Genomic DNA, 26,843 nt, shown 5'->3' with positions numbered 1-26,843 from the left:
GCCCAGGCTGGAGTGCAGTGGCGCGATCTCGCCTCACCACAAGCTCCACATCAGGCAACTTTCATGCACATTGCCATTTATATTGCACCACCAGACATTTAAACAAATGAATGACCGGACATCATCTTCTTTCCTACCACAAAAAAAAAAACCTAAGAGACACAAGTAAATCTTAAATTCATAACAGATGTTTGTTAGTAGGAATATTAAAAAATCACAACTAAATTAGCAACAGCTGAGAAAAAGAACAATATAGTCACAAACCATATAAAAAATATTTAGCTATTCAACACTTCATCATCCAGTAAAACATCTCTTATCTATTTATTGTCAAAAAGAATACAGATAGCCCAGAACACAGCACATAAAAATTTATACATTTTTAAATGGGTAAAAAGTATCCTAATTAGACAATTCTTAACATAAATATACCAGGTTCCAGCCAGTTAGAAATTAAAAAAAAAAAAAAAAAAAAGTTTTCAAAGTTATTTTAGCATGCTATCCAGAGCACAGGATTTTCACTATTTAATTTTCCCATGAAATGACTGAGAAATTTTATAAATGTTAAATTAGAACATGCTCGCTATAAAACCGTTCATACAAAATTGCCTTTTAACTATCCTCCATGAGTTAGACCTCTCAAGTTCTAAATAGGTAGCTATGTTTTTACTTATTTTTGCCTACATATGTTTTTACCATAAGAAAAAAAGTATATCCTACCTAAGGCTTTATTATCTAAATTTTCCTAAGTTTTCTCTTCATGGTGAATGGTAAGCTGTTATTTAATAAATCTATTTTCAATTCTTTATAGCTTTTAGGTAAGTTATTGCAGTCAGTCTTACTGATAACTTTTCAGCACATCTCCACAAAATGATTTTTTAAGCATCAAGTTGTAAAGAGAAAAGAAGTTAAAATAACAAAGCTTAAGGAAATCTCCTAAAAATTCAAATGCTTTTAAAAATATTTAAAGAAATTTTTTTAGCCTGAAATGCTTTTACAAAATGGGAACAGTTAACAATAGTAAATAAAACATTATGTAAAACACACAAAATAATATACCTCTCTCTTATTTCTTCTTGCAACCTTGAGGAATTCCATAAGAATCTGTAGTTGGGCTGCATGTGATTCCTACAATAGAAAATTATAATTTTTCTTTTAAAAAATATAACTGAGTTGAAAGTTTTCTTTAACACCATAGCATAAACAGTATGAAGCAAATTTATGCACCCATTTAAGCTCGTCTATTACTTCCATTTAATCAGTTTTCCCATTTGCTAATTGGCATTTTTAAAAGAATCAATTTTCTACAAAACTAACCAAAACTAAGAAACAAGTGTTCTAAATTACATCCCTTATCTAACATGCTGAAAAATCTTTTCATGGATAATAGCAATTCTGTTACCTGACTCCTAGCCTTCTCTTCTCCAACTAAAGTAAGAAAACATCAAAACAAAATTTACAGTGGAAGTAACATAGCTTATAGACACTAAAATCACTTTCTCCATGAGAAGTTCATTTGCAGAGGTAAGCGTAATAAAGAGAGATAAACCTACAACTTTCACAAGTCAAATTTACTATTTCTAGTTATTACCTACTTATTCACAGATGTGAGAATATATTTCTATGGAAGATTTCAGGCAAAATCAAACATCTGAAAACAAAACAATTTAATATAATCAAGTGGACAGCTTGCGGGTAGGGAGTAACTCAAATTGGTAATTGAAACAAAGATAGAACAGATAAATGAAAGTATAATAAGTCTTGACATTTTCTGAGTAGCAAAACATAAAAACACAAGTATATATCATTTACTGTTAAAATTCACAAGAACCAGGAATTCCAGGTTAATCTGATAAAAATATATAAAATAATATCAAAAGCTAAAAATAAAATAATAAGAGATAGCTTATGAACAAACATCATTCTAATTTTTTCTTATATACCTGAAAGGGAGAATAAAAAAGTCCAGTGGAGCAATTCCAAAACAAACAAAAATATATGGAAAAAGAGATTAATAAAACTTTCATTTGCCTGGCTATGCAACAGAATTACCTGGGGCATTTGTTAAAACAGACACTGGGTCAGATTTTTAAAATTCTGATCCTGTTGCTCTAGAAAAGGTTCCAGGAATCTTTGTTAAACAAGTGCCCAGATGATAAGAAGAAGCCAATTAAAATCTGAAGAATCACTAAGATATAACACGTACTACAAATAAGCATGACCACTTCACACCCACTTCCAGAGTCTATGCCTCTTGCAGATCTTTGGATTTTAAAAAATAAGAGGCAAAACAGATCAATGTAATTGTCAAGGCAAATAAGGAGAGATAAATATGAACTGACAATCACAATAGGATAGTCCAATTAAAATAATATAACTGAATTAATATGTTTTACAACTGAATAAATTTCCAAAACATAGAATCATGAAGATTGAAATTTTTTCTTGCATGACAAACTGACTTTGACTGGACCTTAGACCCATTCTTCCCAAGTGAGTTAATCTGTCACACAGAACAAACTCACATGGGCTCTGTCTCAACAATGATGACAAAGCATCCAAGTCTTCCACATTGTTTGTGGGACTTCTCTACACTGGTTATCTCTTACTATCTACGGTTATTTGTCTAGAGGATGAAGACCACATGTTTATTTAAAAAGTAACAACTTTATACAAAAAGTAACTCCAAGTTAGTAAAGTGACAGTTCATTTACAAAGGAATAATACAAACTATCTTCAAAATTATAAATCTGAACACCTCATTTCAATCTATTAACTAGAATATGTAAATACGACAAGAATGCAATTGATTTGTAGAAAGAAGGGGAAAGTCCCCAAAATGTCAGTGTAAAAGGTAAGTGGGGCCAACTACATACACCAGGAATTCACATGACACCTTCTTCTGCAGTTTAATCTTTTTAAAGGAAGAATTTCAACAAAGGAGATGAATGGCAAATATGAAACTATAATTTCACATATAAATATGAAAGAAAATTATAAAAAAGAGATAGTGGAAGAAAAGAGAATGCTTTAAAAAATGGAAAGAGTATAACCAATTATACCAAAATGTCTAGCCATATAATGTTCTATTAGAACAGGTGCAGAATTTTTAACATGAAAGTAATCTCACTATTAAAAATAAAAGTCCAAGAAGTCAATTCTCTAAACATCTCTTACAATCATCAAAACTTCCAAAAAACATGTAATGATCATTTAGCCCAATTCTCTCATTTTCGGATAAGGAAGCATGTAAGAAAAAGAATAAAGAGAAATGTATTTAGAAAGAAAGAGAGAGAGAGAGAAAGAAAAAGGAAAGAAGGAAGGAAGGAAGGAAGGAAAAGAAAGAAAGAAAGGAGAAAGAAAGAAAGAAAAACAGACAGACATATTTAGAATTTTACTCTCTACTCTCAGTACTCTTTACAATACAGCAAGTTTTTGTTACACTTGTCCCATCTGGTTCAGTTAAGCGTCTCAAGAGGGAGTGTATCTGCTATGTGACATGAAATATGCTTCAAGTTTTTATAGAACATTGGTCTTCTTTATTTTCCTATCCTTCTCTGCAACTAAATTTTGTTGTATTCTAAAAGAAAACATTATCCTTATTATGGGAATGGAAGCAACTGCCTGATCAGAGCCTAATATAATTAAATATGTGAATTGCCTATTAAACTCTTCTTATTCCAATTCCATGCTTTAGTATCCTTTGGTTATATGGCAAGTTAGATGTCTTTCCAACTAGGAGAAAATGCACTGGTCATAACTATGTAAATAACTAATGTAACTGATTTTTAAATATTTCACTATAAATGAGTAATTTGGTCCTTACAGGTTTAGTTAGCATGAGTTCATCTTCCCAAGTACAGTTCACTCTACAATAGTTGTCTCAAGAGTAGAACAAATGCCATTTTGAGGGCAAGCCCTTTTTTTTTTGCATAAGACTTTCCAAGCAGAATGGCATAGGCAAGTTATTTAGAAATATAGAATTGCTGGCTGCAAAATCCTAGCACTGCGGGAAGCCAAGGCAGGCAGATTGCACGAGCTCAGGAGTTCAAGACCAGCCTGGGCAACATGGCGACACCCCATCTCTACAAAAAAATTCAAAAACTAGTCAGGCGTAGTGGCATGTGCCTATGGTCCCAGCTACTTGGGAAGCTCAAGGCTGCAGTGAGCAGTGATCGCACCATTGCAGTCCAGTCTGGGTGAAAAAGCAAGACCCTCTCTCTCCTAAAAAAAAAAAATTATACATAATAGAGAGTGTACGCAATAAATAAAAACAAAAATTGAAAAGATTCCTTCTGGAAAGTTGATATAAGGGACTGGGAGTAATGGAACTAGGGACTGTTGCTATTTGCTATAAATCTTGTTAATAATGTTATGACATTGTAAATTAGAAGTATTTATCACTTAGATTTTTTTTTTTCTTGAGACAGAGCCTCACTCTGTTTCCCAGGCTGGAGTACGGTAGCACGATCTCAGCTACTGCAGCCTCTGCCCCCCAAGGTGAAGCAATTCTCCTGCCTCGGCCTCCCAAGTAGCTGGGATTACACATTTGCACCACCATGTCCAGCTAATTTTTGTATTTTTAGTAGAAACTGGGTTTCACCATGTTGGCCAGGCTGGTCTCGAACTCCTAAGTGATCTGCCTTCCTGGCGTCCTAAAGTGCCGTAATTACGGCATGAGCCACCATGCCCAGCTTAAAATCCTAACCAAAAAAACCCTAGATAACTTTATGTGTGTTTCCCCTACTTGGGTTCAGATTCCCTATCTATAAAATGTGCAGGTAACATTTCACAAACAGGAGTCATCATCCCATACTTTAGACAGGATATTACTATTTAGGTAATAATTTTTCTCTTGAACACTACGGTATTTTCCTTAAATCTACTGTCAACAGAAAACTTCTAAAGGATATTCACTTCTGCTTGTGTAGACAACAGACTTCAAATAAGGGTACAGATATATCTGAGAATGCATGAAGATCTTCCAAAGCGTGTGTGGACACAGAGGGTTTTAGGAAGTTGATTCCCTAATTCTCCACCATCTACCTTTTCTTCTTCTAAACATGTCTGCTCACAGGACATCACTCCAGTTCTCAATTCTAGCCTCTTTCATCAAATTTTCTATTCTCACTTTGTACAGAGGGTTGTAAGGAAGGGATGGCAGCAAAGCAGGCAGGCTTGTCACTTATCTTTTACCTACCCAGAAGTTTACATTGATACATGCCCCTGGGGTATAAAATTCTCTGGAATAACAAAATAAGGCAACAAAAAATACTGCAGTTTGGAAAAGTGGATGACTCTAAAGACTAGATAACAAATCCTTTTATAAGTCAGGTAGTTCCCAAGTCTTTGTACTGACAGAAATGAATACTAGTGATTTCTGTACATTGATTTTGTATTCTGAGACTTTGCTGAACTTGTTTATCAGCTTAAGAAGCTTTTCGGCTGAGACCATGGGATTTTCTAGATATAGAACCATGTGATCTGCAAACAGATAGTTTGACTTACTCTCTTCCTATTTGGATCCCCTTTCTTTCTTTCTACGCTTGACTGCTCCAGCCAGGACTTCCATTACTATGTTGAATAAACAGGAGCAGAGAAAGAGGGCATCCTTGTCTTGTGTTGGTTTTCAACGGCAATGCTTCCAGCCTTGCCCATTTAATGATGTTAGCTGTGGGTTTGTCATAGACGGCCCTTATTATTTTGTGATATGTTCCTTCAATACCTAGTTTTTTGAGAGTTTTTAATATGAAGGGGGGTTAAATTTTGTTGAAAGTCTTTTCTGCATCTATTGAGATAATCATGTTGTTTCTGTCTTTTGTAGTTCCATTCATGTGATAAATCACATTTATTGATTTGCATATGTTGAACCAGTCTTGCATCCCAAAGATAAAGCCTACTTTATCATGGTGGATAAGCTTTTTGGTGTACTGCTGGATTCCATTTGCCAGTATTCTGTTGAGGATTTTTGCATGGATGTGAATCAATAATACGGGTCTTAAGTTTCCTTTTTTTGCTGTGTCTCTGCCAGGTTTTGGTATCAAGATGATGCTGGCCTCATAGAATACTTAGGGAGGAGTGCCTCTTCCTCAATTTTTTGGAATAGTTTCAGTAGGAATGGTACCAGCTTTTTTTTGTATATCTGGTATACTTATTACTGATTTAATTTTGGAGCTCTTTATTGGTCTGTTCAGGGATTCAATTTCTTCCTGGCTCAGTCTTGAAAGGGTGTATGTGACCAGGATACACAAAGGAATATAAATCCTTGTATTATAAAGACACATGCACATGTATGTTCACTGCAGCACTATTTACAATAGCAAAGACATGGAATCAATCTAAATGCCCATTAATGGTAGATTAGATAAAGAAAATATGGTGCATATACATGATAGAATGCTATGCAGCCATAAAAAAGGAGATCACGTCCTCTGCAGGAACATAAATGAAGCTAGAAACCATTATCCTTAGCAAACTAACACAGGACAAAAACCAAATACCACATGTTCTCACTTACAAGTGAGAACTAAACGATGAGGACACATGGACACATAGAGGGGAACAATACGCACTGGGGCCTATCAGAGGGTAAAGGGTGGGAAGAGGAAAAGGATCAGGAAAAATAACTAATGGATACTAGGCTTAATAGCTGGGTAATAAAATAATCTGTACAATGAACCCCCATGACACAAGTTTACCTATATATAACAAACCTGCACATGTACTCCTGAACTTAAAAGTTAAATACAAAAAGACTGAAAGGATATGAAACTAGACGATGACAGTATTAGAAGGAAAATTGAAAAATCCATAATCATATTAGTAAATTAATATACTTTCTTCTGCATTAGCTGGGTTTTTATTTTAAAATAATTTTAATAGAAAATTTTAAATAGAAAGATTATTAGACATAAAGAACATAAATCCTTGAAACAATTTCAGAATACACATGCTTAAAAGCATAAGAGGAATATTTACAAAAAGTGACAACAGTTCATAAAATGAGTGACTTAAATTTGGAAGCACTGGCATCACAGACAACATTTTCACAATACAAATCATTTCAGTTAAAAAAAATTGGTGTTTAATCCTCTTCAGACTAAAATGTAAAAGGTTACTTCCACAGTAACAAAAAAAGGGATAAATCAAAAAATGCGTACTCTTCTTTAAAGCCAATGACTGAAACTAACTGAAGCAGCGATGAAGCCCCAATTAAGCTAAATTCCTGAATAAAACCAAAGAGGTCAGTCTCTCATCCTTGCTCCTAAAAACTAAAATAAATAAATAATTTTATAAATAAATAAATATAAATTTAAAAATCGATGAAATTAAGAGCAAAGCAGACATAGCAGAGGAAAGGAATAACAAACTCAAAGGCAGCTCAATACAAATTATTTAAATTCACGGAAAAAAAGGAAAATAAGAACAGAGCATCAGAAGTCTGTAAGATAATATGAAACATTATAACAACATATGACTAGAAACCTACAGAGAAAGGAAGGAGAGCAAAGGGCTGAACAAGTAATGGCTCACCATGTTCAAAAATTAAATCCTAGGCACTGAATTTGTTCGCTGCCAAAAAACAAAATAAAATAAAGGACAGATCCTCTTGTTCCATGAAACTCAAGAAGAATAAATACAAAAATAATAAAATGTAGGAATAACAGTCAAATTGCTGAAAACCAATGTCAAAAAGAAAATCTTAAAAGCAGAGAAAAAAACGATATACTAGCTTTAGGAGAAGGACGGTAAAAACGACTACTGATTTCATCAGAAACAAAAGAATAGTGAAAATATCTTTAAAGTGTTTTAAAAAGAAAACCCAAAGCTTCTATATAGAGCAAAACAATCTGCTTTAAAAGAAATAGTAAAAAAGTTATACAAGTAAAAGGGAAATCAGCCAGATAGATGCATGAAAAAATGAAGAGCATCTGAAAAGGTAAATATTTGGGTAAATAAAAAAACGGTCTGGTGGGTTTTTGTTCTTTTTATTTATTTATTTTGGTATCCTATCTTCAAAAGCCAAAATAACAATGTTTAAAAAAAGAAAAAAAAAAGTTTGGTGAGACTTATAACATGGTTTGAACCAAAAAAAGCGGAAGTTTAGTAAAGTGAGTTATGTGGTATACCATATATTCAAGATTGCCTGCAAACGTATTGTCCTTGAAGTAGCATACTATAAACTGTGTGGGAGAAAAGGCCTTTTGTCATATTTAGAGAAAACACTAAAATTACAATAAAAAGAAGTACATGAAAAATAGAGAAGATAAAATGAGATACTGAAAACCCAATGATGTCTAACGAAGGCAAGAAAGGAGGAAGAGGTGATAAGGAACAGGAGGGAGAAATGGAAAACAAATACCATGGTGTAGACTCAAACCAAACCATACCAATAATTATATTAAATAAAATTTAAATGGACTTGAGCACTTCAATTCAATGCACTTACTAGACTGTGTTTTTAAAAAGAACAGAAAAAAATACCTACCTACTGTTAAAGACACACACTTTATAAGGACAATGACAGAACTAAAGTACAAGCATGAAGAAGACTATACTATGGAAACATTAACTATAAGTAAGATGCTGTGGCTCTATCAGTATCGGACAAAGTAGACTTCAAAACAATAAATATTTCCAACAATAAACATATCCATTTCATAATAATAATAAAGGAGATGATTCATCCAGAAGATATAAAAATTCTAAACACGTATGAACTGCACCTAATAACAGGGCTTCAAAATACATGAAGCAAAAATTACCAAAAAAGAAAACAAAAATACACAATTAAAATAATAACTGTAACACACTCGTCAGCAACTGACAGCAAGGAGGAAAAACAAATTTAATAATATTAACTGGTTGGGTCTGGTGGCTCACACCAGTAATTTCAGCACTTTTGGAGGCCAAGGCAGGCAGATCACCCAAGGCCAGGAGTTCGAGACCAGCCTGGTCAACATGGTGAGATGCCATCTCTACCAAAAATATAAAAATTAGCCAAGGAGGGTGGTGCGTGCCAGTAATCCCAGCTACTTGGGAGGCTGAGGCAGGAGAATCTCTTGAACCTGCGAGGCAGAGGTTGCAGCAGAGATCATGCCACTGCACTGCAGCCTGGGTGACAAAGAGACACTCCACCTCAAAAAAATAATAATAACAACAATAATAATAATATTAACCAACTCTACATAATCATATTTATAAAGAACTGCAATGAATAAAAACACTGTTTTCAAATGCAAGTGGAGTATTTACAAAACAGATTATGCTGAGCTACAATGAAAATCACAATCGATTTCAAAGGACTAAACACATGCAAATTGAGCTTCCCCTTCTGGCCAAAATGGAGTAAAGGGGACTAGATTTACATTCCTGCCTTAAACAACAAAACACCTGTCCAACTATATGAAACAATGCTTTCCAGACAAAGGGCCAGAAATATTACATGTTCCCAGCAGCCAGAGTAGAAAAACCAAGAAATATACATGCATCAGGTACTCAAAAAGGTTGTCTCAGTAGTGAGGCAAAACTAGCAGAGACAAAAAACTGCTCTGGTCCTCCCTATCATACCTTAAAACCAAGCTTCAAGAGTTTCAAACTGTTTCCAAGTAACTTAACTACATGTCAGGACAAAGTTCAGGAATATATAAAGGATTACAAAAATATTCAGCACTGAACAAGGTGAAATTTATAATTTCTGGCATCTAATTAAGAAACAAGCATGCAAAGAAGCAGAAAAATATATCCTACAATAAGGGAAAAAGTCAATCTATATGGAGAAAAATTGAAGACAGCAATAGAAACTATCCAAAATGAACCAGAAAGATGAAAAAGATCAAATAAAATGAACAAAACTATTCATCAATGACCTAAAGAACAACTTCAACTAGCCTAAGAGATACGTAACTGGAATTCCCAAAGTGGAAGAGGGGACATAAAAATATTTGAAGAAATAATGGCCGAAAATTTTCTAAATCTGAGGCAAACTATAAATCTACAGATCTAAAAAATTCAAAGAAACCAATAACAAAAAACACAAAGGGGAAAAAAAAACCCTATTGCAGGGCACATCATAATCAAAACACTTACACCCATAAAAAGAATATCTTAAACTGGGAGAAATATATTTCATTAAGAAGACAAAAGGTAAGAATGACAGCAGACTTTTCATCTGAAACAATGCTAGGAGACAGTGGAGCAACATTTCTTTAAAAGCCAATCCGGAATTTTATACTTATATGGAGTACCTTTCAAACACAAAAGTAAAATAAAGACTTTGTCAGACATATAAAAGAAATAATTCGCCTCCCACAGTCCTGCACTAAAGAAATGGTAAATGATGTCCTTGAGGCTAAAGGAAAATAACAGATAGAAACCGATCTACACAAAAGAATAAAGTACACCAGAAATGGTAAATAAATGGGTAATATAAGACTTGTTAGAAATCTCCATAATTTAACCACAATTAATAACAACGTATTGTGGAATATATAACACATTTAGAAGTAAAATATATGACATAAAATACTACAATGGCCAAGAGAGAGAAAATGAAAGTATACTGTTTTTAAGGTTCTTTTTTTTTTTTTTTTTTTTGTGGAGACAGAGTCTTGCTCTGTCTCCCAGGCTGGAGTGCAGTGGCACAATCTCGGCTCACTGCAACCTCTGCCTCCTGGGTTTAGGCAATCCTCCTGCCTCAGCCTCCCAAGTAGCTGGGACTACAGGCGCACACCACCATACCCAGCTAATTTTTTGTATTTTTAGTAGAGACAGGGTTTCACCATGTTGCCCAGGCTGGTCTCGAACTCCTGAGCTCAGGCAATCCGCCCACCTCGGCCTCCCAAAGTGCTAGGCTTACAGGCGTAAGCCACTGTGCCTGGCCTAAGGTTCTTGTGATACAGATGAAGTAGTATAATATTAATTTAATGTAGAATGTGGTAGCAATAGTATTAAAAACTCTAAAGCAACCACTAAAAAGACAAAAAATTATACGTGATGAACCAACAAAGCATCTAAAATGGAATCACCTAAAATCATGTAAATTATGTTCTCCAACTATAATGCAATTCGACTAGAATTCAATTACCAAAATATATACTTGGCAAAGTAGTAATATACAAAATACACGCGCACACACACACACATACACAAATCAGTAAAAGACAAATGATCCATCAGGAAAATGGACACAGAATATGAATAGGTAATTCATCAAATAGAAAACAAGGGTGGCCAAATGAAGAAATTCTCAACTGTACTAGTTATTACAGAAATGTATTTTTAAAACACACATACACACACACAAACAGCATTTGATACTTATCAGACTGGCAGTAACCAAAAAACAGAAAATACCAAGTGTTTATATGGCACAAACCCACAGAAGAGCAATCTGTCAATATCAAATATTTAATAAGATTAAAATGTGCACACATACCCTAATGCGAGCACAAGGAGAAAGGTATACTAAATGTAGTGCTGACACAACTAAGAATTGAGAGGAACCTAAATGCCCATCAATAGAATAATAGATATATTTCTGAAACAGACTACTATAAGAAGTTAAAATAAACCAAATCTACATTTATCAATATGAATGTCAAAAAGTAAACAAATAGGTATATTTCAAAAGGATAATTACAGAATGAAACCCTTTATATAAATCTCTAATTTATACAAACAACACTTTATATGGTTGTAGATACTAACATACATAAGAAACGCATACACATGCTTGAGAAGGATTCTTGCCAACTTCATATGGTGGTCACACTGGGAGAAGGGAATGAGATGAGAGGGGTTTAAGCATGAAAATAATTAATTCTTAAGTCAGATCTAAGACATACGCCAAAATCTTCACATTTATTAAAACTAGGAAGGAGTATTTCAGAGCCCCATATTATTTTCTGTACTTTTCTGTATGCTGGAAAGATTCAGGTTAAATAATAATGAAAAGTAAAACAGAAAGCAATAATGTAAAAAAATCTGACAGGAACTTTGCTTCTGAGGTGGCTGTCTCTTCAGAAAATAATAGGAAAGAATCTGTAATCTAATAAGACAACTGTGTTTCTTCAATTCGAAGCCAAAAAGGAAACAAAGACTAATGCTGCCATATCAGAAGGTAGGAAGAAGGTTACCAGTTCTCACTTTCACTATGTAATTACCTGCTTTTGGTATGGTAGCCCACACACATCTTTTTTTTTTTTTTTTTTTTTTTACCTTAAGTTCTGGGACACAAGTGCAGAATGTGTAGGTTTGTTACCTAGGCAATACCATTCAGGACATAGGAATGGGCAAAGACTTCATGACTAAAACATCAAAAGCAATGGCAACAAAGCCAAAATTGGCATATGGGATCTAATTAAACTAAAGAGCTTCCGCACAGAAAAAGAAACTCATCACAGTGAACAGGCAACCTACAGAATGGGGAAAAATTTTTGCAATCTACCCATCTGACAAAGGTCTAATATCCAGAATCTACAAGGAACTTAAAACAAATTTACAGGAAAAAAAATAAACAACCCCATCAAAAAGTGGGCAAAGGATATGAACAGACACTTCTCAAAAGAAGACATTTATGTGGCCAAAAAAATATGAAAAAAAAGCTCAACACCACTGATCATTAGATAAATGCAAATCAAAACCACAATGAGATACCATCTCACATCAGTCAGAATGGCAATTATTAAAAAGCCAAGAAATAATAGATGCTGACGAGGCTGTGGAGAAAGAGGAACACCCACATACATCTTTAAGTGTGCCTGTTATGAAGTAGTCCAGAAAGCTTCTTTCTTACCACCTCCGTTGGGGGTGGAGGGATTAAAAATTATAGTTTTCTCCTAAAGTAGAAAAGGAAGAATCATTAGCTTAGTTATATGAAGAAATCAGGGATTCCAACTGCTTCTTAAACAGATTCTCAACCACTCATTCTGTTTTCAGCCTTTACTCTGTCAGATACCTGATGGTCCCAATCCCAGGGCCTCTGCTCCACAATATAAACAGGGTCAGTTCTTAGCTTTCTCCCTATTGCTGGTGTAGCATTCAGTTTCCTCAGATCTACTAATCTGTTACCTTTTGTCCATCTGTTTCATAGCTTAGAAAATATTCCTGAAAATGTATCTTCTCTCATTTTATTTTTGCCTCTTTAAAATCCCTAATTTACTGTCATTTTCATCATTTCAAAAGGGAGCAAGGTAACTGCATATGTTCAATCTCTCATAAAAAGTCATTTTAGGGCCGGGTGCAGTGGCTTACGCCTATAATCCCAGCACCCTGGGAGGCTGAGGTGGGAGGATTGCTTGAAGCCAAGAGTTTGAGACTACTGTAGGCCAATATAGTGAGACTTGTATCTACAAAAAATAAAAATAAAAATAAACTAGTTGGGTGATTTAAAAATTAAAAAAATTAGTGGTGTGAGTGAGAGGCTGAGGCAGGAGAATCACCTGAGCCCAGGGGTAGAGGATGCAGTGAGCTATGACTGTACCACTGCACTCCAGACTGGGTGGGTGACAGAGGGAGACTTTGTCCCTTAAAAAAAAAAAAAAGTCTTTTATATTACTTATCACCATGTGAAAATACCTGCTTTACTGATTTAGTTCACAAACACACACATACAGCAGAACTCTAGCTCGTCCACAGCCCTGAACACAACCCCTGGCACACAGTAGATGCTAATAGAAAACTATGGTTAAAACTGTAAGAGAAATTCCCATGAACCCCACCTCCCAAACAGATACAACATGGGAGACAACTCATTTTGGCTGGCTCAACCTGACACACCTTTCTCCTACTAGAAGATCCCCACCACAGTCAGTGGGATCCAGATCCAAGCTAAGTTAATCATAATCTAGCCACAGAAATTTTTAAACTGCAGTTGGAAACAAAAGCTCTTTTTTTTCTTTTATCAAAAAACATACATATAAGCCAAAAGTGCAAATGACATTATTATCCACCATGTGATAAAAAAGTCTATGAGAAAAGAAAATCAGAGCTGTCCCAATCAAACAGGCACAAGGGGCACAAAAGAAAGACTCTCAACAACATTCAAATCCCTAATCTCATGTACTGGTAGTCTTCCAGAGAAGCCATGGTTCTGATCTTCTCCAAGTTTGGTGGTTCAACTATTCTTTTTTGTGTGTATGTGTTACTCACTCACTTACTATCTCAATAAATACTCCTGTTATGTTTAACCTCAGGGTAGTATTTGCTTATGCTAAGGTGTGTGTTGCTTATAATATATCACACTCAATTCCCAATACTTGCAATTTCATATTTTACGTCTTTAACATTTACGTAAAATAAATGGAATTTTACATTACATTAAATAAGGTATATTTAGTACAGATCTCTTTAAGTGCTCTTAGTTATGCCATAGACTACTACTGCTACCAATGGACACTTGCTGAAAGAATTGTATATAGATAAAAATAATCTCTATTTCTCCTCCAAATCTCACATATGAAGAGGTGACAATATGGCAAGAAAGATACTCATTAGAAGACAAATAACCAACAAAACTATTTCCTATGAAAATGAAACTTTACTTTCTCAAGATTTTGAACACTCAGCTTTTGTTAATAAAAACCGGTCATTGCAAATAAGTTATAATGTATTGAAATTCTTCTTTAAGTTACAAAAAGGGGGAATCTAGCAGAAGTGACACTTTGTAGCTGTTTCTAGCTCAGTAAAAATGAATGGATTAGTGAAGCTATCCTATTATTTTTAAACTTTCTACATCTTTTTCATTGCAATAAAGTTCATCATTTAAAATTTTTTTTAAGTTTAGCTACCACTTACTGCTTCCAGTTGTTTCTTCTTCTGCACTAGTAACTCCAACATAAGATTGACATTGGCCAAATCAAGGTTATCTTGGTCAGTTCCCAACCAATCTTGAAATATCTGCCACCTGTGGCCATTCTAAAAATGAAGAAAGAAGAAACACAACAACTTCCTAAGAAGACTGTTTTAGAGACTAAAACAAATGTTTACTTGCTACTTCCTAATATGCTCATTACACAGATATCGAAAATATACTATAATGTTCCAAACTACCCCCTTCCTAGCTAGTGACTCCCTACTGTCTTCTAGTTATAACTTAAACACTTTCTTCTCCCTTAAATGAATTTAGATAACCAATATAAAAGGTGCATTCGAGACTATTCTAAAGCTGTAATTTACCTTCAAAATGACTGAATTTAATTATTTGTCTAGCCATATTTTCAATTTTGCATGTAGTAAGGTATTAAGCTCATTTGCCTCGATAATTTGGGACTAAGCCTTTAAAATTGAGAATCTTTCAAAGGTTTGTTTTGTTTTTGTTTTTGTTTGAATATAGACAAAGTCTCACTATGTTGCCCAAGCTAGTCTCAAATTCTTGGGCTTAAGTGATCCTCCCGCCTTGGCCTCCCAAAGTGTTGGGATTATAGGTGTGAGCCCAACCTCGACAGTTTTTTGAAAATATCTAACCATTGTTACACCACCCAAAATAATCCTTCAAATGTCAAGTATTAAAAGACAAATGTTTCAATATAATCCTACCAGACCTTTCAAGATAGGATCACTCTAGTAAAGTACTACAGACAATGCAGTTAAGAAAGTTATTTGACTGGAACAATCCTAAACAATCTCCTTTAAGAAAAATCAATAATATACTAAACTTTAACATCTAACTAATATTAAACCAATAAAAACAACAAAATGAAATTTATTAAAAATAGTAATAAGAGTTGAAACATACGGTGCTACTCACTGAGTGGTCCAATTTGAACCTCTTTTCCTCAAATCTTTGCTTCTGTTTAAGAATGAGTTCATTCACTGAAATCAGAAACAAAATAAAAAGCACACATAATTTGTATTTTTGTTAAATGTATCGTGTTATTCTTCGGTTTAGATAGATTCTATTTTACCTATATACATAGCCTCCAAATTCAAAACATGCTAAACAGAAAGTGTTAGCTTTTTATTTTATTTCAAATTAGAAAACAGTTTTGCTGCAGCTGCTACTACTACAACTACTATTACTATAGGAGAATTCTTCAGTATATGTATTTTCCCTTACATGTTTCTCAATGATGACGCTATTGGCACTTGCTGAGAGAGAAATCCTCATTCACCATGTGAGACCATCACATGCCCCATATGGTAACAAGGCATGAGTAACTGAGTATCTACTATGAGTTAAGCACTAAAGACTTGCATTTGTTCTTTTTCTTTGTAATTTTTCTAAAAATACCATGGAAGACACTTTTAGCTAACTATCCAAAAACGATCCTACTCTTTTTCTTGATAATAACATGACTTTTTTCCAAGTATCAGACTGCCATATAACTTTCAGAGAGGTTAGATCCCATCCCAACCCCATGTATTACTTTGACTAACCTAAGGCAATCTAGTCATTCATGCCCTTGCCAGTGGTTGATGTGGTGTTAAGTATGTAACCCAATTTTGACCAAAGAGAGATGTGCTATCTTTCAGAAAGAAAAGGATAGGAGAAAAGAACCATGCCTTCATAAGGGGATGATATCTGGAACTGCTTAGAGCCATCTTGCAACCTCAAGAATAGCCAGCCAAAAGACCAAGGTATATGCTGGCAATGGAAGAAAAGAACAAGAGAAAGAACCTGACAATACCACTGAACCACTGATTACTAGTTCTAGAAATTCTTTTCCCATGAATCGATACATTTTCCATAATGTTTAACCACTTTAAATTGGATCTTTCTATTTTTCTACAACCAACAAATATAAACTGACACAAAAAACTGATTTTTTTTTTTAAAAAGGGAAACTACCACAAGGCTAGGTAGGCACTTTATAGACAATATCTTACAGATTATTCTCCCCAATTAGAGATGAAGAAATATTAGCACAGAGAGCATAAGGAACTTACGCATGGTGACATATACGATGAGACAATGCTGAGAATATAGACCCAACTGTCTGATACTTCCTACTGTATCACAATGCAAGTATAAATATTTTTGAAAACAACAAACAGATACCAAGCTCATAATAAGGATCCAAGCTTCAAAGACACAATCCAAGGTCTCAAGCAACTCAGACTAGCAAGACAGATGCATATGATACAGTACTTGTAATATTATGTGATAATCAGTACTATCATTAAAATAGATTTATAAAGTATACACGCAGAGATCAATCAAAATGTTAACAAGCACACTTCATATAGAAGGCAACATTAGAAATGGGCCATAATAGGCACACAGGGACTCACTAAGCAAAAATAAGAGTGAAGAAAAATTCAGGTGAGAGAGAGAGAGAGATGTGTGTCTCGTGTGTGTGTGTGTGTGTGTGTGTGTGTGTGTGTGTGTGTGTGTGTGTGTGTGTGTGTGTGTGTGTGTGTGTGTGTGTGTGTGTGTGTGTGTGTGTGTGTGTGTGTGTGTGTGTGTGTGTGTGTGTGTGTGTGTGTAGGAGATACAATGATTTAAAATCAATGTAGTAATCCCAGCACTTTGGGAGGCCAAGGCGGGTGGATCACCTGAGGTCAGGAGTTCGAGACCAGCCTGGCCAACGTGGCAAAACCCTGCCTCTACTAAAAATAGAAAAATTAGCCTGACATGGTGGCACGTGCCTGTAGTCTCAGCTACTCGGGAGGCTTAGGCAGGAGAATCACTTGAACCCAGGAGGTAGTGAGCCAAGATCGTGTCATTGCACCCCAGCCTAGGAGACAGAACCAGACTCCATTTCAAAATAAATAAACAAGTAAGTAAGTAAAATCAATATAGCTAAAACAAGGGTCAGAGTGATCTTGTGAATGATTCACAGGGATTAAGAACTAAGCCTGGAAATGTAGGCAGATCACAGCCAGATTGTGAAGGGCCTGAACTGCAGATACCTTACACAAGAAAAGTTATTATAATCCAGATAAAGAAGAGAGCATGAAATAATTCAGTGAGAATAAAGAGGAGTAATAAGTCAATAAGAGGTCCGTGTCACAGTTATGAATTTAACCATTTGAAGAAAAATAGTGACTGTTAAATACTTTACATGAATATGCCACATTGAATTTTACCAAAAAATCTTACATACCATTATATTTGATTCTCAATAACAATACTGTAAGATCAAACTTTTTTCAAGAGCAACTCTATTAACTAAAGATCAAGCCTGTATTTATTTTATTAATTTATTTATTGAGACAGGGTGTGACTCTGTCACCCAGGATGGAGTGCAGCGGCATGAGCTTGGCTCACTGCAACCTCCGCCTCCCAGGCTCAAGCCATCCTCCCATATCAGCCTTCCCAGTAGCTAGGACTACAGGTGCACACCACTCCACCCAGCAAATTTTTGAATCTTTTATAGAGACAGGGTTTCACCATGTTGCCCAGGCCCATCTTGAACTCTTGGCCTCGACTGATCTGTCTGCCTTGGCCTCCCAAGTGCTGGATTACAGGCATGAGACACCATGCCCAGCCAAGGTACATCAAGCCTGTAAAGGCCACAAAATTAAATTACAAAATAAAGTTACAGCAAATGATGGCAAAAATAAAGTGTAAACAAACAATGTATTAACTGGCTTGCCATGTCATATAAAGACATTTAAATTCTATGTTTACCAAACGAAGTTTTTTACTACTGTATCAGATTTTTCATGGAGCTACTTGAAAAAATGGTTATTTTTTTCTTCTTTAAAAATGATATCCTAGGCTGGGCACAGTGGCTCATGCCTGTAATCCCATTACTTAGAGAGGCTGAGGCAGGCAGACAGCTTGAGCCAGGAGCTGGAGACCAGCTTGGGTAACATAGCAAAACCCCGTCTCTACAAAAAAATACAAAACTTTCCCAGGTGTGGTGGTTCATGCCTGCAGTCTACCAGCTACTCAGGAGGGCTAGGTGGTAGGACTGCCTGAGCTCAGGAGTTCGAGGCTGCAGTGAGCCAAGGTCACGCCACTGTACTCCAGCCTGCATGACAGAGAGAGACGTTGTCTCAAAAAAATAAAAATTTTTAAAAAACTATATCCTACAATAAACAATGGTTACCCATGGAAAATAAAAGAAGTGATTTTATTTAGTACACTCAGCTTAAGTGTTTCTTCATCAAGGAGTATTTTATTATTTTTGTACTTCAAAAATTTAACAGAAAAAAATCTCTTAAAATGCAAGGTATATACACTGGACTCAACATTCAAATGTCTACATATATATATATATATATGAAAGTCATTAGAGTCACACATTTAGCGGGAAAACCCTTTCAAAACTATGTCACAGCTCACAAACAAGAATAGCAAAATGGTGAATTCCATTCCATAACTTTGAAAACTTATTTTAAAAGAAATGTTTACCTATTAGCAAAAGACATCAGCTAGCATCTTATTTATACTATAGATTAAAGCATTTAATGATCAGTGTCTGTCTTGTCCACCATCGTGGTTCCTGATGCATAGTAGGCACCTGGTATTTGCTGAATGAATGAATGAATGAATGAATGAAATCTTGATGACATGCTCCTGGATTTTAAGTGTGACATGCCACGTTTGGCTAACACTTTCACATTTCCAATTAAGATAAGCCTTAATTTGAAACCATCATCAACTCTTAGAATTGATACCTAAACCTAAGGATGTTATACATTTGTTAATTATAATTCTACAGAGCCTTACAACATCCACAGTACTAAGAACAAACATTTCTTAGTACTAAAAAAAATGCATTTTAATGCTAAAGACTCCATTCAAGCAACGATCTTTTTAGAGGCAGAACAGTACAGTAAAAGCACAGATGCTTGAGCCAAACTGCCTAAGACCAAATTCTAATTTCACCACTTTGGCTATATAACTTGACACAAGTTACTCAACCTGTCTATGCCTTAGTTTCCTCACCTAAGGAATGAGGATGATCAAAGCAGTACCTACCTCACAAGCCTGCCATAAGGATTGAGTTCATGTACATACAGGATTGAAAACAGTGACTGACAGTAGTAAGGACTTTTATACGCATCAGCCATTTTTTTTTTAAACAGGGATTTTATACGTTGCAAGCATACTGTATTTTTTATTAGTGGTTAAGAGGATTATTCATTAGAGACATAAGAAAATTCAATTTAAGATTTTTTTTTTTTTTTTTTTAAACAGAGTCTCACCCTGTTGCCCAGGCTGGAGTGCAATGGTGCAATCTCGGCTCACTGCAACCTCCGCCTCCTGGGTTCAAGCAATTCTCCTGCTTCAGCTTCCCAAGTAGCTGGGATTACTGGTGCACACCCCCACACTTGGCTAATTTTTTGTATCTTTAGTAGCGATAGGGTTTCACCATGTTGGCCAGGCTGGTCTAGAACTCCTGACCTCGTGATCTGCCCGCGTCAGACTCCCAAAGTGCTGGGATTACAGGCGTGAGCCACGACCCCCGACCTACAAATTTTATATATACAGAGAAAGGTAGAGAAAAAGACAGCTGGGTGAGTGGGGGGAGTACAGGGGAAAGGAAGGAAGGAAAGAAGGAAGCGAGGGAGGGAGGAAGGGAGGAAGGGATGGAAGAAGGAAGGGAGGGAGGGAGGGGAAAAAAGCAAGCAAGCGAGCAGGCAAGCAAGGGAGCTTAGAAAGCAAGCTTTGGCAGGAGTGGAGTACACCTGCAAAGTATATAGGGAGTGGTAATGGGGAGGGGTGGTAATGGAGGGTTGGACTTACCTGAATCAGCCTTTCAGGATCAGGAGAGGGAAAGAGAGCATTCAAAACCAAGGGAGGCAGAGAGGAGCAGACAGAGTATGCACACTGGAGGGAAGTAAGGGAGAAACAGAAGAGAATGAGAGAAAATGCTGTGGAAGGTAGAGAAAGATGCAGGGAAGGGAAGTCAGGAGGAAGAGGGGCTATAGTGTAGTGCTTACAGCAGGAAAGAAAGAAAATCATATTATCTATCTCAATGAAAATGTATATGACTCTAATGACCAAGAAACCAAATCCATCTTGAGTTATTTGGTTTCCAACTCTTTCTTTTCATCAAAATTGAAGAAAATGCCTGACTTGTTAATAGGGTATTTAAAATTTTTTTTGTGACAATAAATCAGTAAGTGCTTCTTTAGCACAAAATTCAAAAGGAAGGCAAAGAAATGAGTCATGTTGCTGTAAAAACGCCTTCAAGTCCCATCAACTTAATTAATATAAACAAGGTTTCTCAAGACTCACACATTTAAAAATAAAAATTACACAAAGGAAATGGAATCCTCTTCCTAGTAATATTCATCAATGCCACTTAAACTACTTGGGGAAAAGGATACCACACACCTTGGTAAACGGTACGTTTACTATAGAATTTTATGTCTAAGACTTTATAAAATTATGTGTAATATTTGTTTGATCAATTGTATACTACTACTAATTAAATAACAACATAGGAAACATATTTAAGACTTCTTAACGCTTAAGAGGAAATCAAGTTCAAAAAAAACTTTTAAGTGTGTAATTTCTATATACAAAGCGTACCTTGGAGAAATTGCAGGTTCAGTTCTAGGCCCCACAATAAAGCAAGTCACATGAATTTTGGTTTCCCAATATACATAAAAGTTCTGTTTACACTATACTGCAGTTTAAGTCTTATGTCTTTAAAAAAAGTATTAATATATACATTTATTAAAAAATACTTTATCGCTAAAAAATGCTAATGACCATCTGAGCCTTTGGCAAGTCATAATCTTTTTGCTGGTAGAAAGTCTTGCCTCCATGTTGACGGCTGCTTACTGAGCAGGGTGGTAGTCACTGAAGACTAGGCTGGCTGTGGCAATTTCTTAAAAGAACACAATGACGAAGACTGCTGCATCAATTGATTCTTCCTTTCACAAAAAATTTCTCTACAGCCTGCAATGTTACATGATAGCATCTTTCCCATAGTAGAATTTCTTTCAAAGTTAGTCAAACTCTAAAGCCCTCTTGCTGCTTTATCAACTAAGTTTATGTAATATTCTAAATTCTTTGATGTCATTTCAACAATGTTCACAGCATCTTCACTAGGAGTAGATTTCATCTCAAGAAACCACTTTCTTCGTTCATCCATAAGAAACAATTCCTCATCTGTTTAAGTTTTATCATGATAGTACAGGAAAATTCAGTCACATCTTCAGGCTCCACTTCTAATTCTAGCTCTCTGGCTACTTCCTCCACATATGCAGTTACTCCCTCTACTGAAGTCTTGAACCCTTCAAAGTCATCCATGATGGCTGGAATCAACTTCCACCAAACTCCTTTTAATGTTGATATTTTGACCTCCTCCCATGAAACGTGAGTGTTCTTAATGGCATCTAGAATGGTGAATCCTTTCCAAAAGGTTTTCCATTTACTTTGCCCAGATCTCAGAGGACTCATTATCACTATGGCAGTTATTACGAAATGTGTTTCTTCAATAAGACCTGAAAGTCAAAATTACTCCTTGATTTATGGGCTGCAGAATGGATATTGTGTTAGCAGTGTGAAAACAACCTTAATCTCTTTTGTACATCTCTATCAGGGCTGTTGGGTGACCAGGTGCATTGTCAATGAGCAGTAATATTTTGAAAGGAATCTTTTATTCTAAGCTATAGGTCTCAACAGTGTTCTTACGATATTCAGTAAATCACACTGAAAAGAGATATGCTGTCTTCAGGCTTTGTTGTTCTATTTGCAGAGCACAGGCACGGTAGATTTAGCATAATTCTTAAGGGCTCTAGGATTTTCAAAATGGTAAATGAGCATTGGCACTTAAAGTCACCAGCTGCATCAACCCCTATCAAGACAGTCAGCCTGTCCTTGGAAGTTTTGAAGGCAGGCACTGACTTCCCTCTCCAGCAATTAAAGTCCTAGATGACATCTTCCAAAAGAAGGCTGTTATATCTACACTGAAAATCTGTCATTTACTATAGCCACCTTCAACAATGATTTTTACCTAGATCTTCTGGATAATTTGCTACAGCTTCTACATCAGCACTTGCTGCTTCACCTTGTACTTCTATGTTATGGAGATGGCTGTTTTCCTCAAATCTCTTGAACCAACCTCCGTTAGCTTCAAACTTTTCTTCTGCAGCTTCCTCAACTCTCTGAGCCTTCACAGAATTTAGGAGAGTTAGGGTCTTGTTCTGGATAAGACTTTGGCTTAAGGGAATGTTGTGGCTGGTATATATCCAGACTACTAAACTTTCTCCATATCAGCAATAAGCGATTTTGCCTTCTTATCATTCGTGTGCTCACTGGAGTAGCACTTTTAATTTCGTTCAAGAACTTTTCCTTTGCATTCACACCTTGGCTAAAAGATCTTAGTGACATTCTTCTGAGCACACAGAGATATGAAGTGAGCACATGGTAGTCGAAAAGTGGCATCAAGAGACTTAATGCAGGGCTGCCACAAACTTTCAATTTGTTAAAAAAAAAAATGCAACTTCTATAAAGTGCAATAAAGCAAAGTGCAATAAAAGTATGCGTGTATATACAATTTTGTTACAGAAAAGTACTACAGGCAGATCAGTCAGAATTTCAAGCATGGAAATAGATTATAAGGATAAAACTATGTGTGTGATATGAAATTTAAGTAGAAGCTCACAAAAAAAGGTAATGAATGAAATTTCTGGTATTGAATAAAAAGCTTACTTATATATTTTTAAATCAATATTTAAGTAACAAATCACTATGACATTTAGATTCCACTGGTTACATTTTAAAAAGTGATAAAACAGTTCTGAAGTAATCATATTTATAATACTCTAGAAATCACTCTCTTTTTTAAAACTTTATTTAATTATTTATGAGACAGAGTCTCTGCTTTGTTGCCCAGGCTGGAGTGGAATGGTACAATCATAGCTCACTGCAGCTTCAAAATCCTCAGGCTCACATGATCCTCTCACCTCAGCCTCCCAAGAAGCTAGGACAACAGTTGCGTACCAACACACCTGGCTAATTTTTTATAGAGACAAGGTCTCGCTATATTGCCCAGACTGGTCTCAAACTCATGGCCTCAAGTGAGCCTCCTGCCTCAGCCTTCCAAAGTGTTAGGATTACAGGTTTGAGCCACTGCATCTGGCCAAAATTATATTCTTTACAATCACTTAAAGTTATGATGAAAAAATTTTAATGCAAACTTAAAAATACGCAAGGATCATCACTTTTCAAAATTTTCATATGAGTTATACAAGCAAAAAGTTTTAAAGAGTACTGCTACAGAAATTGTGTGGACCAGTCCTCTACCCATGACTAGGCATTGGAAGTGTAAGGTCTTAACCTATCAATTAAGTAGGTGCAAGGATGCCAAGAACATCTCAGAATCATATAACATATGCTCAATTACTTTACCAGGCTAAGAGGAAACCTGAAATCATTTTAAAAGGCTCTAGGTCTTCTTAACCCAACTAAGAACTGCAGGCATTATGCAAATCATGCCATCTTAAGCTGAAGCAATGAAAATAACTTAGAAGACATTTTTTACTATAGAAAAAGACAAGTGATATTCCACTTTCAGGAACACATGGATCGACATATCTCAATGACATTACTCTGAGCCAACAGGAGATAGTCTCTACATACCTAGTGTAAGACCTTAGGATTTGGCTATCACTGAACAAAGGACACGGCTAGAAGAGGTATCAGCAGAAAAACACAAATAGATGTATCAGGATGAAATGTTATTTCCACAGTTGACAATACAATCACACTGAAAGCTGCACTAGAGATCACTGTCAAGATAATTTCTAGCTTAAAAAATCAGTAATTGGGCCAGGGGCGGTGGCTCACACCTGTAATCTCAGTACTTTGGGAGGCCGAGGTGGGTGATCACGAGGTCAGGAGTTTGAGACCAGTCTGGCCAACATAGTGAAACCCTGTCTCTACTAAAAATACAAAAAATCAGCAGGGTGTGGTAGTGTGCACCTATAATCCCAGCTACTCGGGAGGCTGAGGCAGGAGAATCGCGTGAGCCCAGGAGGTGGAGGTTGCAGTGAGTCAAGATCATGCCATTGCACTCCAGCCCGGGTGACGGTGCGAGACTTTGTCTCAAAAAAACAAAACGAAAAAAAAAAAAAAAAACAGTAATTGGCCAGGCACAATGACTCACACCTGTAATCCCGACACTTTGAGAAGCTGAGGCAGGAGGATCACTGGAGCCCAGGAGTTTGAGACCGGCCTGGAAAACATCCTGAGACCCTGTCTCTACAAAAACAAACAAACAAAAATAGCCAGGTATGGTGGCGCATGTCTGTAGTCCCAGCTACTTGGGAGGCTGAGGTGGGAAGATCACTTGAACCAGGGAGATCAAGGCTGCAGTGAGCCATGATCGCACTACTGCACTCCAGTGGGTGACAAAGTGGGATACCGTCTCAAAAAAAAAAAAAAAAAAATCAGTAAATGTGACTTCATTGTTCATTAGATACATGTATTTGAGAATATCTAAGGCCAGGCGCAATGACTCACACCTGTAGTCCCAGCACTTTGGGAGGCTGAGGCGGGAGGATCGCTTGAGTCCAGGAGTTCAAGACCAGCCTATCCAACATGGTGAAACCCTGTCTCTACTAAAAACACAAAAATTAGCCGGGTGTAGTGGCGCATGCCTGTGATTCCAGCAACCAGAGAGACTGAGGCAGGAGAATCCTTGAACCTGGGAGGCGGAGGCTGCAGTGAGCCGAGATCGTGCCACTGCACTCTAGCCTGGGCAACAGAGTGAGACACTCTGTCTCAAAAAAAAAAAAAGAGAGAATATATATAATGTAGGGGATCACTTTCCAGCTTAAGTGGCAGTATATTTTTATATTCCTTCCATATTCGTATATAACTCTCTCTCACTATTTAGAAACTCACAAAACAGAATTTCAAACTTGTGAACTAAGGAATGTTGCCTGAAAAATCTAGTAAACACAAAATCTTCAGAACATCAGATTCCTTTATATATTTAACCACTCCAAAAGAGTAAGTAGTTTTCCAAAGTTATGACTACAGAAAAAGCATAGTGATCTTTAGTGATCCTAGATTCCACAGGGCAGCATCAATCCAAATTTACAAGCTCAGGGACAAAGGATTTTGCCCTACAGGATATGGTTTCCCTATTATCTAAACTAGGCCATCAAATCTCATCCTGCAAGGCACCATGCCACTCAATATTTCTCTCTTCGTTCTTTTCCTAAGTTCGTTCTCCAAGTTTGCCATAAAACTTTAGCCACTTAGAAGAACTTGTCATTCTAGCAGAAAATCTTCAATTCCTTTAGTACCCCCTTCTGCTATGTAATCCTCCAATGATTTTCCTTCATAAAAAAAAAATTACAGTGAAGAGTAGCAGAGAAAAAACTACTGTAGCTAAGGCACTTTTAGAGCAGAGATAAAAACGAAAACCATAGCTGAATACGTTCAAATTCATAATTTATTTTAAACAACAATTTGAGCTAAAAATCAAACTGTCACCACAGTACTACCAGGTCAGAATCTAATACAAAAGTAGTCACCACACCCTAACTCTGAGCGTATTAGTCTTTAAAATGCAGAACTGACCTTTTCGATATATAATACCAAGAGTGCCCTACTTCATGCCTACTCATACCTGAAAATTAATCTTTAGCTTATTATTCATTCCCAAAACACTCAGACTAAAGGTTTCCTACAATATCTTAGGATAGTTAACATGCAGAATTTTTCTGATATTCACAGTTGGCTCTGACTAGTTATTATTTCCGATCATTTATCATTTATACTTAAGGATTCCCTATTCATGTCTCTCTTCTCTAGTTCTTACCACTCCTCTCTCAAAAGTTCTCCTCCATGTATTCCTTCCCAAGTTCTTAATTTTTAATTGCCTCCCTAGTTCAGATTCTCTTCACCCATTCACTCCCAACTCAGCAAGCATCACACTCAAGTTTTTTTGTCCCCTTGCCCTCAATATTCAACAAACCTG

The 26,843-nt window shown here is 36.0% G+C and overlaps 1 protein-coding gene across 10 annotated transcripts in view; it reads right to left on the bottom strand.

Annotated features, from left to right (window-relative positions):
• The window catches only part of COP1 (COP1 E3 ubiquitin ligase), a 263,125-nt gene that overhangs the window by 204,435 nt on the left and 31,847 nt on the right, over window positions 1-26,843 (bottom strand). For 5 of the 10 annotated variants that reach the window (XM_009240673.4, XM_024232782.3, XM_063726391.1 and 2 more), the window contains exons 4-6: window positions 15,737-15,813; window positions 14,797-14,916; window positions 1,060-1,128 (exon numbers count right to left, since the gene is read on the bottom strand). In XM_009240673.4, coding sequence (XP_009238948.1) covers window positions 1,060-1,128; window positions 14,797-14,916; window positions 15,737-15,813 — 266 coding nt within the window. The remainder of the gene's footprint in view (window positions 1-1,059; window positions 1,129-14,796; window positions 14,917-15,736; window positions 15,814-26,843) is intronic. The other 5 variants (XM_024232783.2, XM_024232778.3, XM_063726394.1 and 2 more) reach the window with 2 other exon arrangements.

This window comes from Pongo abelii, chromosome 1 (genome assembly GCF_028885655.2).
Source record: "Pongo abelii isolate AG06213 chromosome 1, NHGRI_mPonAbe1-v2.0_pri, whole genome shotgun sequence".
In the NCBI taxonomy this organism is placed as follows: domain Eukaryota; kingdom Metazoa; phylum Chordata; class Mammalia; order Primates; family Hominidae; genus Pongo; species Pongo abelii.
The sequence above is the reverse complement of the archived record's forward strand: the minus strand, read 5'-3'. Positions and strand labels throughout refer to the sequence as shown.